General features: G+C 33.5%; 1 protein-coding gene and 1 long non-coding RNA gene across 3 annotated transcripts; both read right to left on the bottom strand.

Annotated features, from left to right (window-relative positions):
* Positions 1-1,747: 1,747 nt before the first annotated feature.
* On the bottom strand, positions 1,748-2,909 carry LOC139850664 (uncharacterized). 2 transcript variants are annotated; one of them, XR_011760106.1, is made up of 4 exons: positions 2,773-2,814; positions 2,618-2,659; positions 2,324-2,543; positions 1,748-1,975 (listed from the first exon to the last, which is right to left on the bottom strand). It is a non-coding gene; the product is annotated as an uncharacterized lncRNA (long non-coding RNA). The 2 variants fall into 2 exon arrangements; XR_011760105.1 differs by having other exon boundaries at positions 2,618-2,909.
* Positions 2,910-2,981: 72 nt separating this feature from the next.
* LOC139848488 (uncharacterized) lies at positions 2,982-4,686 on the bottom strand. Its single transcript, XM_071838216.1, has 3 exons — positions 4,416-4,686; positions 3,498-4,021; positions 2,982-3,377 (listed from the first exon to the last, which is right to left on the bottom strand). The coding sequence occupies exons 1-3, from the start codon at positions 4,660-4,662 to the stop codon at positions 2,982-2,984; spliced, it is 1,167 nt and encodes a 388-aa protein (XP_071694317.1). The 5' UTR covers positions 4,663-4,686.
* Between the last annotated feature and the right edge of the window lie 11,549 nt (positions 4,687-16,235).

The raw sequence follows: 16,235 nt of genomic DNA, 5'->3' as shown, positions 1-16,235 counted from the left end.
AGACGATTAAATATCGATCGAAGGAGATGAGATCAGTGGAATGGATTCAATCGACCGACATCGTTTGAGTAATGTTAGAGATTGAAGGTGTGGCCCGTGGGTATGTTTTTAGAAAACTGTCGTGCAAATTATGAACCCTAATAGAAAAGGATGCAGACTCCTATTTTTCACTAACTCAACCCGTTCTCACTTGAAGTTCATTCATGGCACGTGTTTTTATAAGAGGTTAGATAGATAGTTTTATGATGTCGTGCGTTGCACGAAATTATAAAAACTAATTAAATTTAAATAATAAAAATTATAAGTAAATTGTTAAAAATAAATGAGGTTAGTTCATGATGTATATATACATTAAAAAATGACCTTAAGTAAAAACAATGATGTATATATATATACATAAATAAAAACAAGGATGTATATATACAAAATGAATTGTTAAAAATAAATGAGGTTAGTTCATGATGTATATATACATTAAAAAATGACCTTAAGTAAAAACAATGATGTATATATACACATAAATAAAAACAATGATGTATATATACAAATGAGGGTGAGCCCGACCTAACCCAAATAATAACAAATGATGGTGAGCCCATACAAAAAAGACCATAGAACAAAGACTCTTTTTGTTAACTTGTTTAATCAAATCTATGACATGATGTGAAGCAAGTCATCTTCAAATGAAACACTGAAATAGCATTTCATCAATTTTCTTTTTTAAGCTTCCGTCATTTTTCTTTCTGTCCCATGAACGAAATAGACCAACGACTCTTTTTGTTATGATAAAGATGTCAAGCAAATAATCTTTCGTTACTGTATAGTGGTGTATACAATCCTCCTTATACAGGTTCTTTTCAAAAGGTTTGAAACCTTGATGATGTAGAGATGTTTTTACAAGAAATTGATAGAAAAGCTTGCTCAAGCAGAGGCAAACCGTTTTACTTTAAAAATTCATGAAATACAACCAAACATTTACATAAAATCTAAGCATTTATCAAACACCACAATATAAGAAGGGAAAAAAAGAAAAGAAGGAAACACATCCATGGCATTTGATCATATCATGATGATAAGTAAAACACCAGAAGCAACTGATTTACTTCTTATAGTCGTAGATGCATACATTCATCAACTCTTCGTCCTCATCAACAAACTCAGAGAAATCGTCATCTTCATACAAGACGGCACTACAACTACAACGCACGGATCGCCACCGTCATTGATAAACAAAAAAGCAAGTATGATCAGAAATACATAAGAAGAAAAAGTAGAATTAGATAAAATCGGAAACATAATAAATAAATAAAAAAGAAAGAAAGAATACTGACCGCCTTCTCAAAAGGAAATGTGCTGTTAGCCATAGACGTCTACAATATATTAATTAAAATGTGAGAGGATAACACAATTAGGCAAGGTGGGGAGAGGCAGGGTTTATATATTATGTAATAATGTAATGTAATTAAAAATAGTACACACAAATAAAATAAAATAAATAAAATAAAAAGACCAAAAGAGTAGAGTAATAATAAAAAGTATAGTAAACTCACCGTTCTTCAGGGGATAGGAGTTTAAACACATCGAATGACACTTTTAATAACTCAGGATCCCATTCATCGGCTACAATCGATCAATCAATTCAAATTGTTATTAATAGAAAAATATTTAACATTTGGTATTAGTTTACTTAATAATTATAATAGTTATTGGAGAGAAAAACATAAGTATGCAAGTACGTACAGACTAGTTTCGAGAGAGAATTTTTGCTAAACTTCTCCGTTTTAATTCTGCTTTCAAAAGCCCACCCGTTTTTCTTATCCTCGACAACATCTTTCATAGACTGAAATTCATCGTTCAAATTAACGGTGAAGATGTTGTGAGCCTTAGCTTCATCAGTAGTCATTTTGGTGAACATGTTAACAACGTCTTCCATCATAACGTCGACGAGGCTCTTTATCTCCAAATCAAAAGCAGCCTGAAATGATAACAAAAGCAAACTAATTATTAATTAAAAAATGATAGATGAACAAGAAAAAACACGAAATAAGAAGGGGTAAAGTGTTGTGTCAGTTGTGTTCTGTCAAATTATGAATTAATTTATACATAAATAAATAAATAAATTCCTAACTAGGTTTTAAGGTTAAAGTTAAGGCATATGAGGAGAAGGAAAGATAAGAGGGTCCAAACTCGGAACACGATTCTTCTTTTAATGTGATTATATATATGACTGATTCCGAACCTTATAAAGCAAACAAAATTTCTTCTAACAGGCATGCATGCTAAAATTGAAAAAAAGAAGAAGAAGAAGAAGGAATAGGCATACAATCATAAGGTCGAGAGCAAAGGTCCGATAGCGTTGGCGAAATGTGGAATAGAAGTCATTCAACTTGTGATGGAGAAGGGTTTCATCATCGGCATAACGATCGTGGATCTGGGCCCGTCTTTTACAGAAGAAATCAACCCTTGCGATGATTTGAAAATTGCCTTGGACTTTTATGAAGACAGAGACGCGCTCGTAATCGGCTTCCTCCACTATAGACATCCTGTGAAAGAGCTTGGTGTCAATGGATAAAAGAAACAAAGAAACAAAAGAAATAAAGAAAGAAAGAATACCGACCGTCTTCTCAAAAGGAGGAAATGTGCTGTTAGCCATTGACGTCTACAATATATTAAATAAATTCAACAAGATAACACAATTAGGCAGGCGGGGCGGGCTTTATGCGTACATATGAAATGTAATTAAAAATAGAAACCATAAAAGAAAAAAAGTACCAAAAGGGTACAAGTAATGATGATAGTATAATAAACTCACTGTTCTTAAGGGGATAGTTTTTTAAACCCATCGAATGACACCTTTAATAACTCAGAATCCCAATTATTGTTTTCTTCAGCTACAATCAATTAATCAATCTTTAACAGTTAGAGATTAGTTTAATTATTATTATTTAAAGTAGGAGTGAGAAGAATATATAAGTATGCAACTACGTACCGACCGATTTATCATGAGCCTCAGTGGCTGCTATTTGTTTATTATTATCCTTGTCAATGATGATTTTGGTAGAGCCAAAAGAATAGTTTTGGTTGTAACAAAGTTGGACCACTCTAGACTCCCTTTTAAAGTATTTGGGGTCAATGTATTTCCCGTCAGAACAAACAATATTCACGCTTTTATCATTGCTTTCAAAAGCCCATCCAAATTTTTTATCCTCGATATCATCTTTCATAAATTCATATTTATCCTTTCTATCATTTTGCCCGTTCAAATTCACCTTGAAGATCTTGTAAAACGCATCAGCACTAGTCATTTTGCTGAACATGTCATCAACGTCTTCCATCATAAGGTCGATCAGGCTTTTTATCCCCAAATCAAAAGCAGCCTGAAATGAAATGAAAACAACAGACACAAATTAATTAATTAATTAGAAATAATGACTCCGAACCCTTATAAATCAAACAAAATTTCTTCTAACAAACTAAAAAAGAAGAGACGTACGTACAATCATAAGATGAAGAGCATTGTCCCGATTGCTTTCGCAAAATTCGGAATAGAATTTAGCCAACATCTGCCGGAAGATGATTTCACTATGCGCATAAAGATCCTGGATGTTTGCCCGTTTTTCACAAAACAATTTAACAGCCTTAATGATTTCACTATTGCTTTCAACTTTTGTGGACCCGTTATTGTATTTGTAAGCGTCTTGGACCACTCTAGACTCCCTTTTAAAGGGCTCGGCATCAATGGATATCCCGTCCGAACAAACAATTTTCATCTCAATGTTTTCTCTATTACCTTCGACTTCCATGGAGCCATCATCGTATTTGTAAGCTTCTTGGACCACTCTAAAGGGCTCGGCGTCAAAGAATACACTGTCCGAGCAAACAATATTCATCTCAATGACTTGGCTATTGCTTTCAACTCTAAAGGGCTCGGTGTCAACAGATGCCCAGTACGAACAAACAATATTCATCTCAATGACTTTGGTCGATGCTACTAGTTCATCCTGCTGCTGCGTGTTCTCTGCTAAAATCAATCAATCAATCAAGTTGTTAATAATAGAAAACTAATTTAATTCTTAAACCTCATTCAATCATTTGGTATCTGTGTTAAAATATACACATTGCCAACTACTCTGAATTAATTAATTTGAGAATGTTCAAGTATATATTAATTTAGAAAGAAAAAAAAAACAGACATTGATGCTCTCACAAACTTTTACTTTTACTTAAATGATTATACAGAATAGTTTACTTCAAAATACTTATCCGTCTATGAGTGACACAAATTAAAATGACAAGGATGAAAGTGTCTCAAAGTGTTAGTTATATGAAAGGAAAGGATGATAAAATTACAAACAAAGTAGAAATGTGATTTTTAGACAAGTGCTGCAAGCTTATTTATTAATAATTAATAATACCTTTTACAGGGATTCTGTCACCGGTTGGTTTCTCTGAATCGTCGTCATCATCATCATCATCGATAAAATCATCGGCAAAATAATCGGCAAAATAATCAGAACTTTTGTATTTTTCAACTATAAACCGACCATTATCAACCATATCCTTGATGTTTTCCGATTCTACCAAATCCGATCTTTTAACCACAAACTTTGCTCCATCCTTACTTTTGAGAATAATCATGTCGGATGATGATGAAGACGACATGGTGACGAGGTTGGTGCCGAATCTGGAGATAGATTTCTCTTGTGAATTGAAAACCCTAGACTAGACTAGATGAAAAAGGGAAAATAATCTGATTGCCGACTGGGCCAATTAATATTGACGATTTGTATCGGCAGTGAGAAACGCGGTGACTCGCTGATGTGGAGGAGAAATGCCCAGATTCAGCCGTAGTGGTGCGTCACTTGTCGGCTTTTCATAGGCGTCAGTTCGAAAGAGACCGGAAGAGAAACTCATGTCTCTTTATTTTTTTTATTTTTTTATTAACTTAAAAATATTATTTTTATTCCTTTTAATACTCGAACCCAATTATATTTTTACACATCATCACAATACTCCTAAACAATACCAAAAAGAAACACCACCACTACTCCACCAAAAAAAAAAAAAAAACAAATCCTACTCATTCAAAAAGTACAAAAAGTCAAGTGACGCGAGCAAGAAACGCGCCAACCAATACAAGTGGTCTTAGATAGACTTAGTTTTGTATAGCCCACCGGGCCGTTCGTGAGTTTTCTACGTTTTCTTGTCTACATGGAAATTAGCTCATATATGTACACAATTTTTCAAATTTTATGTAACACTACATTTTTTTTTTAAATAATAAATATTTAGATATTGTTGTTGTCGTCTTATACCAAAGGTCACAAGCAGACATAAAAATGATATAGTTATCATACCTTCTAAGTGTGAAAAGGAATTAACAGTAATCAGGGGTACAATCGTAATTTTATGCCAATTGACATTTGTCATAGTTACACACAGTTTGATCAGGGGTAAGGTCGTCACCATTTTGTCACTTGTCTTGCTTATATGTTGTGTGTTGTCCTTGCTGCTACGTGTTTCTTTCTCCACTACTCTCCAGAACATTTCACACACCAAATATACTAATCTAATACCTATTCTTCATTCATCTCTTCAATTTTTTTTTCCTACATTAATAATCACCATCCGTCATCACGCTCAGAAATTAGGGTTTTTTTGTCGTCATTACAGAAACCGTCACCGCCGCCATCACTAACTCCGTTTAGGCAATTCCGTCAATTACTTACACAAACACCACCGCCGCCACTAATGCCGGTTCCGGGGTCTACACTTTTTGTGACCACCACTGCGCCGCCGCTTCTGAATATCCGTTTTTCTACCATGCCGCCGCCGTCGCCGCAGAACCACCGACCGAACAATCAGATGTCGATCTTACACTCAGGTTGTAATTGTACGGGTTTAGCTTAGTAGAACATTAATTATCGTTTTTAATTAGGTTTTAATTTGTTGTTTCGTATTTCCATTTTTGTTTGGTTTTCCATTTGCAGATCCAGATATTGTAGTTAATAGTATTAATTATGTTTTTGTTAATTATGTAGTTATTAGCTATTTTACTGTCTTTGTGTATTTTTATTTGATATAACTGAATGCAGCGGTGCAGTTTCGGATTGCAATTTAAGGTTTGTTTAGTTGCTAATATCGTTGTTTATACTTGATAGGGTATGGTGACAGGTAGACACGTTCTTTATTCTTTTGTAATGGTGTTACTATTGGTTTTGAGTTGCAAATTTGAAAGGGATGACGTATGAGGATGCTTATAATTTGCTTTGTGTTTGTTTTTCAGGCTCTATTTTCGTTTTTTGCTGAAAATAGAATCTGTGGTGCCAAATTTTTGTTGCAGGAGGTAATTTGTGACGACCCGGGAATTTCTGACCAAATTTAAACTTAATTTTTGTATGATTCCAATACGATAAGCAAAGTCTGTAATGTTGAGTCTCAAAAATTTTGAACTATTTCATAAACTCAATTGACCTTCGACCATTCCCGACGATTCACAAACAACTAATTTGTAAAATAGATATATATATAATTTTATTTGAAATATTATTTGAAATAATATATGATTTAATTGTTGGAAATAAATATATTAAATAATATCAGTATATTTGATATTATTAATTTAATATATAATATATAGATATGTAGATAATTAGATATATATATATATACATATATATATATATATATATACATATATATATATACATATATATATATATATATATATATATATATATATATATATATATATATATATATATATATATGTATGTATGTATGTATGTATGTATGTATATTATAAAATGAAATATTATATATTGTAATTGTTATAAGCAATGTTGAAAATAATAATAATAATATATAACAATTATTATTTAAAGAGTATATATATACATATATATATATATATATATATATATATATATATATATATATATATATATATATATATATATATAGAATATATATTTTGTGATTTCGAAGTTATTTAATAAACGACGGTAACGCTCAATTGTCATTCGATAGATAGTAAACGAGTTAAAAAGGAACTCATGTGATTTTAAAATAAACAGTGATCCGAAAATGGGTTCTATAAATTATAGGCTTAGTAAAAATGTATTTAGAAGCTATTTATTAAATTTTAAAACTTTTTATATTTTACTTGGGATCGGGGGTGAATAATTAATGTAATTTTTATTTAATAGTTAATGATCGAATTTATATCATCATGACCAAAATAAATAAATATAATTACTGTTAAAATTTGGGAATTTTTCGAAGAGTGTCGGTACAATACCCGTGTTAGAGTGTCGGTAGACTAATAGTAATTTATATCCGTGACTCTTGAATAATTACTTACTGTGTTTGTCTCCCATTTAAGTGCCGCTTTTTTTCTTTTCTATATATTATATGCTTATACCTACATGAAGAGAAGAACTTAAAACTCAACTGAGTTTCTCATTTACTTCTTTACTTTCGAAAACACCCATCAACCTTGATCTCTGCCCGTCATTTACAGCCACTTTCGCACCAACTGAAAATATATAAACATATATATATGCCTATGATTACAACCATAAACACCATCTAATCATATATATATATATATATATATATATATATATATATATATATATATATATGTATATATATATATATATATATATATATATATATATATATATATATATGTACACTTACTTATAGGTGCACATACATACTAAAATCATCCCCCATCGTCACCCCTCATCCATCTACAACCATCACCACCACAAGATCACCTTAGACACCACCATATCATCACCTTCTTGTTTTGCTATACGGACACCTTCACCTTCAGCTACCTTGTATTTTTTTCTCGTAAAACCTAAACTGAACCAAATAATCACCACCTTCATCTTAAAACGTTTCCATCACCATGACAACCACTATCACTTCTACGTTTATATTTTTATTTCTGTTTTATGTTTCTGGTTCGTCCCATCACCACCGTACCCCCAATCGAACTAAACCAATTCATTGTTTTTCTTTTTCATTGTTTCCTGTTCTAGTTCTTTCGAACAAACCACCAACAAACGCCATCATTAAAACTTGCTCGTGAAATGTCCCATTCATATCGATTATAAAGTTCCATATTAATTGATTTCGTTGCGAGGTTTTGACCTCTATATGAGACATTTTTCAAAGACTGCATTCGTTTTTAAAACAAACCATAACCTTTATTTTATCGACAAGGTTAAAAAGACACCACCTAGATTATCCAGAAATGATAATCTAAAAATATCACACTTACACACTACCAATACCTATTGGTTTATAATATTAATATGTTACAACAAAATAAATCTCGAATGCAGTTTTAAACAATATTATACAACCATGCTGACACCAAATCTTGTCCACTTATAAGCATGCAACAGCGGAAGCTATTAATAATCACCTGAGAATAAACATGCTTTAAACGTCAACAAAAATGTTGGTAAGTTATAGGTTTAACCTATATATTTATCAAATTGTAATAATAGACCACAAGATTTCATATTTCAATATACATCTCATACATAGAGATAAAAAATCATTCATATGGTGAACACCTGGTAACCGAAATTAACAAGATGCATATAAGAATATCCCCTATCATTACGGAAAATCCATCGGACATGATAAAACAACATCGAAGTACTAAAGCATCCGCAACCATGGATGAGGTTCGTTAGGCCCAATAGATCTATTTTTAGGATTCGCGTCAATTAGTAGATCGGTTTACTAATTCTTAGGTTATCAAACAAAAAGGGGCATATTCGGCTTCGATCATTCACCCATATAATGTAGTTTCATTTACTTGTGTCTATTTCATAAAACATTTATAAAACTGCATGTATTCTCATCCCAAAATATTAGATTTTAAAAGTGGGACTATAACTCACTTTCACAAATTTTTACTTCGTCGGAAAATAAGACTTGGCCACTGGTCGATTCACAAACCTATAACAAATATGTATATATATATCAAAGTATGTTCAAAATATATTTACAACATTTTTAATACGTTTATGTTTTAAGTTTATTAAGTCAGCTGTCCTCGTTAATAACCTACAACTAGTTGTCCACAATTAGATGTACAGAAATAAATCGATATATATTATCTTGAATCAATCCACGACCCAATGTATACACGTCTCAGGCTAGATCACAACTCAAAGTATATATATTTTTGGAATTAACCTCAACCCTGTATAGCTAACTCAAACATTACTGCATATAAAGTGTCTATGATTGTTCCAAATAATATATATACATGGGTCGATATGATATGTCAAAATATTTGCATACGTGTCTATGGTATCCCAAGATTACATAATATATTGGAATACATGTATAATACAATATAAGTTAGCTAGGATATGATTTGTATAGAATTGTTACAATATTTCCCGTAGCTAAAACAATCAAAAAATATCCAATCTTGTTTTACCCATAACTTCTTCGTTTTAAATCCGTTTTGAGTGAATCAAATTGATATGGTTTCATATTGAACTCTATTTTATGAATCTAAACAGAAAAAGTATAGGTTTATAGTTGGAAATATAAGTTACAAGTTATTTTTGTAAGAGGTAGTCATTTCAGTCGAAAGAACGACGTCTTGATGACTATTTTGAAAAACATACTTTCACTTTGAGTTTAACCATGATTTTTGGATATAGTTTCATGTTCATAAGAAAAATCATTTTCCCAGAAGAACAACTTTTAAATCAAAGTTTATCATAGTTTTTAATTATCAAACCCAAAACAGCCCGCGGTGTTACTACGACAGCGTATATCCGATTTTACGGTGTTTTTTTCGTGTTTTCAGGTTTTAAATCATTAAGTTAGCATATCATATAGATATAGAACATGTGTTTAGTTGATTTTAAAAGTCAAGTTAGAAGGATTAACTTTTGTTTGCGAACAAGTTTAGAATTAACTAAACTATGTTCTAGTGATTACAAGTTTAAACCTTCGAATAAGGTAGTTTTATATATATGAATTGAATGATGTTATGAACATCATTACTACCTCAAGTTTAGTAGGTAAACATACTGGAAATGATGAAAAAATAACTTGAGCTTCAAAGGATCTTTGGATGGCTTGAAAGTTCTTGAAGCAGAACCATGACACGAAAACAAGTTCAAGTAAGATTTCCACTTGAAATAAGATTGTTATAGTTATAGAAATTGAATTAAAGTTTGAATATGAGTATTACCTTATATTAGAAAGATATCTTACTGTAAATAAGAAAGATTTCTTGAGGTTGGATGATCACTTTACAAGATTGGAAGTAAGCTAGCAAACTTGGAAGTATTCTTGATTTTATGAAACTAGAACTTATAGAATTTATGAAGAACACTTAGAACTTGAAGATAGAACTTGAGAGAGATCAATTAGATGAAGAAAATTGAAGAATGAAAGTATTTGTAGGTGTTTTTGGTCATTGGTATATGGATTAGATATAAAGGATGTGTAATTTTGTTTACATGTAAATAAGTCATGAATGATTACTAATGTTTTTGTAATTTTATGAGATATTTCATGCTAGTTGCCAAATGATGGTTCCCATATGTGTTAGTTGACTCACATGAGATGCTAAGAGCTGATCATTGGAGTGTATATACCAATAGTACATATATCTAAAAGCTGTGTATTGTACGAGTACGAATACGGGTGCATACGAGTAGAATTGTTGATGAAACTGAACGAGGATGTAATTGTAAGCATTTTTGTTAAGTAGAAGTATTTTGATAAGTGTCTTGAAGTCTTTCAAAAGTGTATGAATACCTATTAAAACACTACATGTATATACATCGTTACATGTAAATGTTGTTTTGAAACCTTTAGGTTAACGATCTTGTTAAATGTTGTTAACCCATTGTTTATTATATCTAAAGAGATGTTAAATTATTACATTATCATGATATTATGATATATTAATATATCTTAGTATGATATATATACAGTTAAATGTTGTTACAACGATAATCGTTACATATATCGTTTCGAGTTTCTTAATTCAATAAACTCAATTTTATGTATATAACTCATTGTTAAAATACCTAATGAGATACTTACTTATCATAATATCATGTTAACTATATATATAATCATATATATGTCATCATATAGTTTTTACAAGTTTTAACGTTCGTGAATCACCGGTCAACTTGGGTGGTCAATTGTCTACATGAAACTCATTTCAAATAATCAAGTCTTAACAAGTTTGATTGCTTAATATTTTGGAAACATTTAATCATGTAAATATAGTTTTCAATTAATATATAATCATGGAAAAGTTCGGGTCACTACAGTACCTACCCGTTAAATAAATTTCGTCCCGAAATTTTAAGCTGTTGAAGGTGTTGACGCATCTTCTGGAAATAGGTGAGGGTATTTCAGCTTCATCTAATCTTCACACTCCCAGGTGAATTCGGGTCCTCTACGAGTATTCCATCGAACCTTAACAATTGGTATCTTGTTTTGCTTAAGTCTTTTAACCTCACGATCCATTATTTTGACGGGTTCTTCAATGAATTGTAGTTTTTCGTTAATTGTAATCTCGTCTAATGGAATGGTGAGAACTTCTTTAGCAAAACATTTCTTCAAATTCTAGACATGAAAAGTATTATGTACCCCGGCGAGTTGTTGCGGTAAGTCAAGTTGGTAAGCTACTGGTCCGACACGATCTATAATCTTGAATGGTCCAATGTACCTTGGATTTAGTTTCTCCCATTTACCAAATCGAACAACACCTTTCCAAGGTGAAACCTTAAGCATGACCATCTCTCCAATCTCAAATTCTATATCTTTTCTTTTAATGTTCGCATAGCTCTTTTGTCGACTTTGGGCAGTTTTTAATCGTTGTTGAATTTAGATGATCTTCTCGGTAGTTTCTTGAATTATCTCCGAACCCGTAATCTATCTATCCCCCACTTCACTCCAAAAAATCGGAGACCTGCACTTTCTACCATAAAGTGCTTCAAACGGCGCCATCTCAATACTCGAATGGTAACTGTTGTTGTAGGAAAATTCTGCTAACGGTAGGTGTCGATCCCAACTGTTTCCGAAATCGATAACACATGCTCGTAGCATGTCTTCAAGGGTCTGTATTGTCCTTTCACTTTTCCCATCAGTTTGTGGATGATAAGCAGTACTCATGTCTAGACGAGTCCCCAATGCTTGTTGCAATGTCTGCCAAAATCTTAAAACAAATCTGCCATCCCTATCTGAGATAATAGAGACTGGTATTCCATGTCTGGAGACAACTTCCTTCAAGTATAATCGTGCCAACTTCTCCATTTTATCATCTTCTCTCATTGGCAGAAAGTGTGCTGACTTGGTAAGACGATCGACTATTACCCAAATTGTATCATAACCACTTGCAGTCCTTGGCAATTTAGTAATGAAATCCATGGTAATGTTTTCCCATTTCCATTCCGGGATTTCAGGTTATTGAAGTAGACCTGATGGTTTCTGATGTTCAGCTTTGACCTTAGAACATGTCAAACATTCTTCTACGTATTTAGCAATATCGGCTTTCATACCCAGCCACCAAAAGTGTTTCTTGAGATCTTTGTACATCTTCCCCGCTCCGGGATGTATTGAATATCTGGTTTTATGTGCTTCCTTAAGTACCTTTTCTCTCACATCTCCAAACTTTGGTAACCAAATTCTTTCAGCCCTATACCGGGTTCCGTCTTACCGAATATTAAGATGTTTCTCCGATCCTTTGGGTATTTCATTCTTCAACTTTCCTTCTTTTACAACTCCCTGCTGCGCCTCCTTTATTTGAGTAATAAGGTTAGTACGAATAATTATATTTATAGCTTTTACTCAAATGGGTTCTCTATCCTTTCTGCTCAAGGCGTCGGCTACCACTTTTGCCTTCCCTGGGTGGTAACGAATCTCAAAGTCGTAATCATTCAACAATTTAATCCACCTACGCTGCCTCATATTCAGTTGTTTCTGATTAAATATGTGTTGAAGACTTTTGTGGTCGGTATATATAATAATTTTGACCCCATATAAGTAGTGCCTCCAAGTCTTTAATGCAAAAACAACTGCGCCTAATTCCAAATCATGTGTCGTGTAATTCTGCTCGTGAATCTTCAATTGTCTAGACGCATAAGCAATTACCTTCGTTCGTTGCATTAATACACAACCGAGACCTTGCTTTGAGGCGTCACAATATATCACAAAATCATCATTCCCTTCAGGTAATGACAATATAGGTGCCATAGTTAACTTTTTATTCAATAATTGAAACGCTTTCTCTTGTTCATCCTTTCATTAAAATTTCTTCCCTTTATGCGTTAGTGCAGTCAAAGGGTTTTGCTATTTTGGAAAAATCTTGGATGAATCTCCTGTAATAACCAGCCAGTCCTAAAAAATGGCGTATATGCTTCGGAGTTTTCGGGGTTTCCCGCTTTTCAACGGTTCAATCTTTGCCGGATCCACTTGAATACCTTCTTTGTTCACTATGTGATCGAGAAATTGAACTTCTTCCAACCAAAATGCACACTTTGAAAACGTAGCGTACAGTTTTTCTTTCCTCAACAACTCTAGCACTTTTCTCAAATGTTCTTCGTGCTCTTGATCATTCTTTGAGTAAATAAGTATGTCATCGATGAAAACAATGACAAACTTGTCAAGGTATGGTCCACACACTAAGTTCATGAGGTCCATGAACACAGCTGGTGCGTTAGTTAACCCAAACGGCATAACCATAAACTCGTAATGACCGTAACACGTCCTGAAAGCAGTCTTCGGAATATCATCCTCCTTCACCCGCATTTGATGATACCCGGAACGTAAATCAATCTTCGAATAAACCGACAAGCCTTGTAGTTAATCAAATAAGTCATCGATTCTCGGTAGTGGGTAACGATTCTTGATGGTAAGTTTGTTCAACTCTCGGTAGTCGATACACAACCTGAATGTACCATCCTTCTTTTTGACAAACAAAATAGGAGCTCCCCATGGTGATGTACTTGGTCGTATAAAATCATGCTCTAAAAGTTCTTGTAATTGGCTTTGGAGTTCCTTCATTTCGCTGGGTGCAAGTCTGTATGGAGCACGAGCTATTGGTGCAGCTCCTGGTACGAGATCTATTTGAAATTCAACAGATCGGTGTGGTGACAGTCCCGGTAATTCTTTCAGAAATACATCGAGAAATTCTTTTACGACGGGAACATCATTGATGTTCTTTTCTTCGGTTTGTACTTTCTCGACATGTGCTAGAACAGCATAGCAACCTTTTCTTATTAGTTTTTGTGCCTTTAAATTACTAATAAGATTTAGCTTCACATTGCTCTTTTCTCCGTACTCCATTAAGGGATTTCCCTTTTCTCGTACAATGCGAATTGCATTTTTGTAACATACGATTTCTGCTCTCTCCTTTTTCAACCAATCCATACCGATTATCACATCAAAACTCCCTAACTCTACTGGTATCAAATCAATCTTAAATGTTTCGCTAACCAAATTAATTTCTCGATTCCGACATATATTATATGTTGTAATTAATTTACCATTTGCTAATTCGAGTAAAAATTTATTATCCAAAGGTGTCAGTGGACAACTTAGTTTAGCACAAAAATCTCTACTCATATAGCTTCTATCCGCACCCGAATTAAATAAGACATAAGCAGATTTATTGTCAATAAGAAACGTACCCGTAACAAGCTCCGGGTATTCGTGCGCTTCTGCCTTATTAATATTGAAAACTCTTCCGCGGCCCTGCCCACTAGTATTCCCCTGATTCGGGCAATTTCTACTAATGTGGCCCGGTTTTCCACATGCAAAGCAAACTATGGCGGCATTATCTGTTCCGACATTATTTGTTCTTTTAATTATGTTAAACATTGGTTCGTAGGCCTCACACTTTGCCGCACTATGACCATTTCTTCTACACCTAGTGCAAAATGTCGTGCAGAACCCTTGGTGATTCTCTTCACACCTTTGGCATGACTGTTTTTGGTTTTTGTTGCCATTGTTGTTATTGAGATTGTTGATGGGATTGTTATTGTTGCTATTGTTGTTGTTGTTGTTGTTATTGTTATTGGGACAGTTATTGTAGTTGTTGTTAGGTCGTTTGTTGAAGTAGTTGTTGCGATTGATGTTGCGGTTGTTGGGATAGTTATTGCGATTGTGGTTGTGATTGTTGTTGTTGTATTGGTGACTCTTGTCATTAGTTTCTTCCCACTTTCTCTTGAATTATTTCATGTTAGCCTCTTCAGTCGTCTGCTCTTTAATCCTTCCTTCGATCTGGTTCACTAATTTGTGAGTCATTCGACTTGCCTTTTGTATGGAGGCGGGCTCGTGTGAACTCACATCTTCTTGAATCCTTTCCGGTAACACTTTTACAAATGCGTCGATCTTCTCTTCTTCGTCTTCGAACGTTCTGGGGCACAATAGGCACAATTCGGTGAATCGTCGTTCGTACGTGGTGATATCGAAACCTTGCGTTCGTAATCCTCTAAGCTCTACCTTGAGCTTGTTGACCTCGTTTCTGGGACGATACTGCTCGTTCATCAATTGCTTGAATGCTGACCACGGTAGTGCGTAAGCAGCATCTTGTCCTACCTGCTCGGGATAGGTATTCCACCATGTTAGCGCCGTACCTGTGAAGGTATGCGTAGCGTACTTTACTTTGTCTTCTTCAGTACATTTACTTATGGCAAACACCGATTCAACCTTCTCGGTCCACCGTTTCAATCCAATTGGACCCTCGGTTCCATCAAATTCCAAAGGTTTGCAGACAGTGAATTCTTTGTAGGAGCATCTTACACGATTTCTTGTGAAATTAGTTCCACTGCTAGATCCAGAGTTATTGTTATTTTACATCGCAGCCTGTACTGCGGCTATGTTTGCTGCAAGGAAAACACGGAAGTCTTCCTCGCTCATGTTCAAATTCTGATGAGTCGTCGGTGCCATTTCCTTCAAAAATAGCCCAAAAGAATTAAGTTAATCATATAGAATTTTAAGAGTAGTCAATAGTATTTCGTAGCATAGTATGAACTTAAAAAGCTTTTTCTTCATATTAGCATTTTATAGTTTTTAATTCGGGTACTATCTACCCGTTAAGTTCATACTTAGTAGCTAATATACAATTCAACTACTACAATTCCATATAAAAAACTGATTATAATAATATATCACATACAAATATTCTTCAAACTTACAACTTCACTATATTACAT

This window comes from Rutidosis leptorrhynchoides, chromosome 5 (genome assembly GCF_046630445.1).
Source record: "Rutidosis leptorrhynchoides isolate AG116_Rl617_1_P2 chromosome 5, CSIRO_AGI_Rlap_v1, whole genome shotgun sequence".
NCBI classification, from domain to species: Eukaryota; Viridiplantae; Streptophyta; class Magnoliopsida; order Asterales; family Asteraceae; genus Rutidosis; species Rutidosis leptorrhynchoides.
The sequence above is the reverse complement of the archived record's forward strand: the minus strand, read 5'-3'. Positions and strand labels throughout refer to the sequence as shown.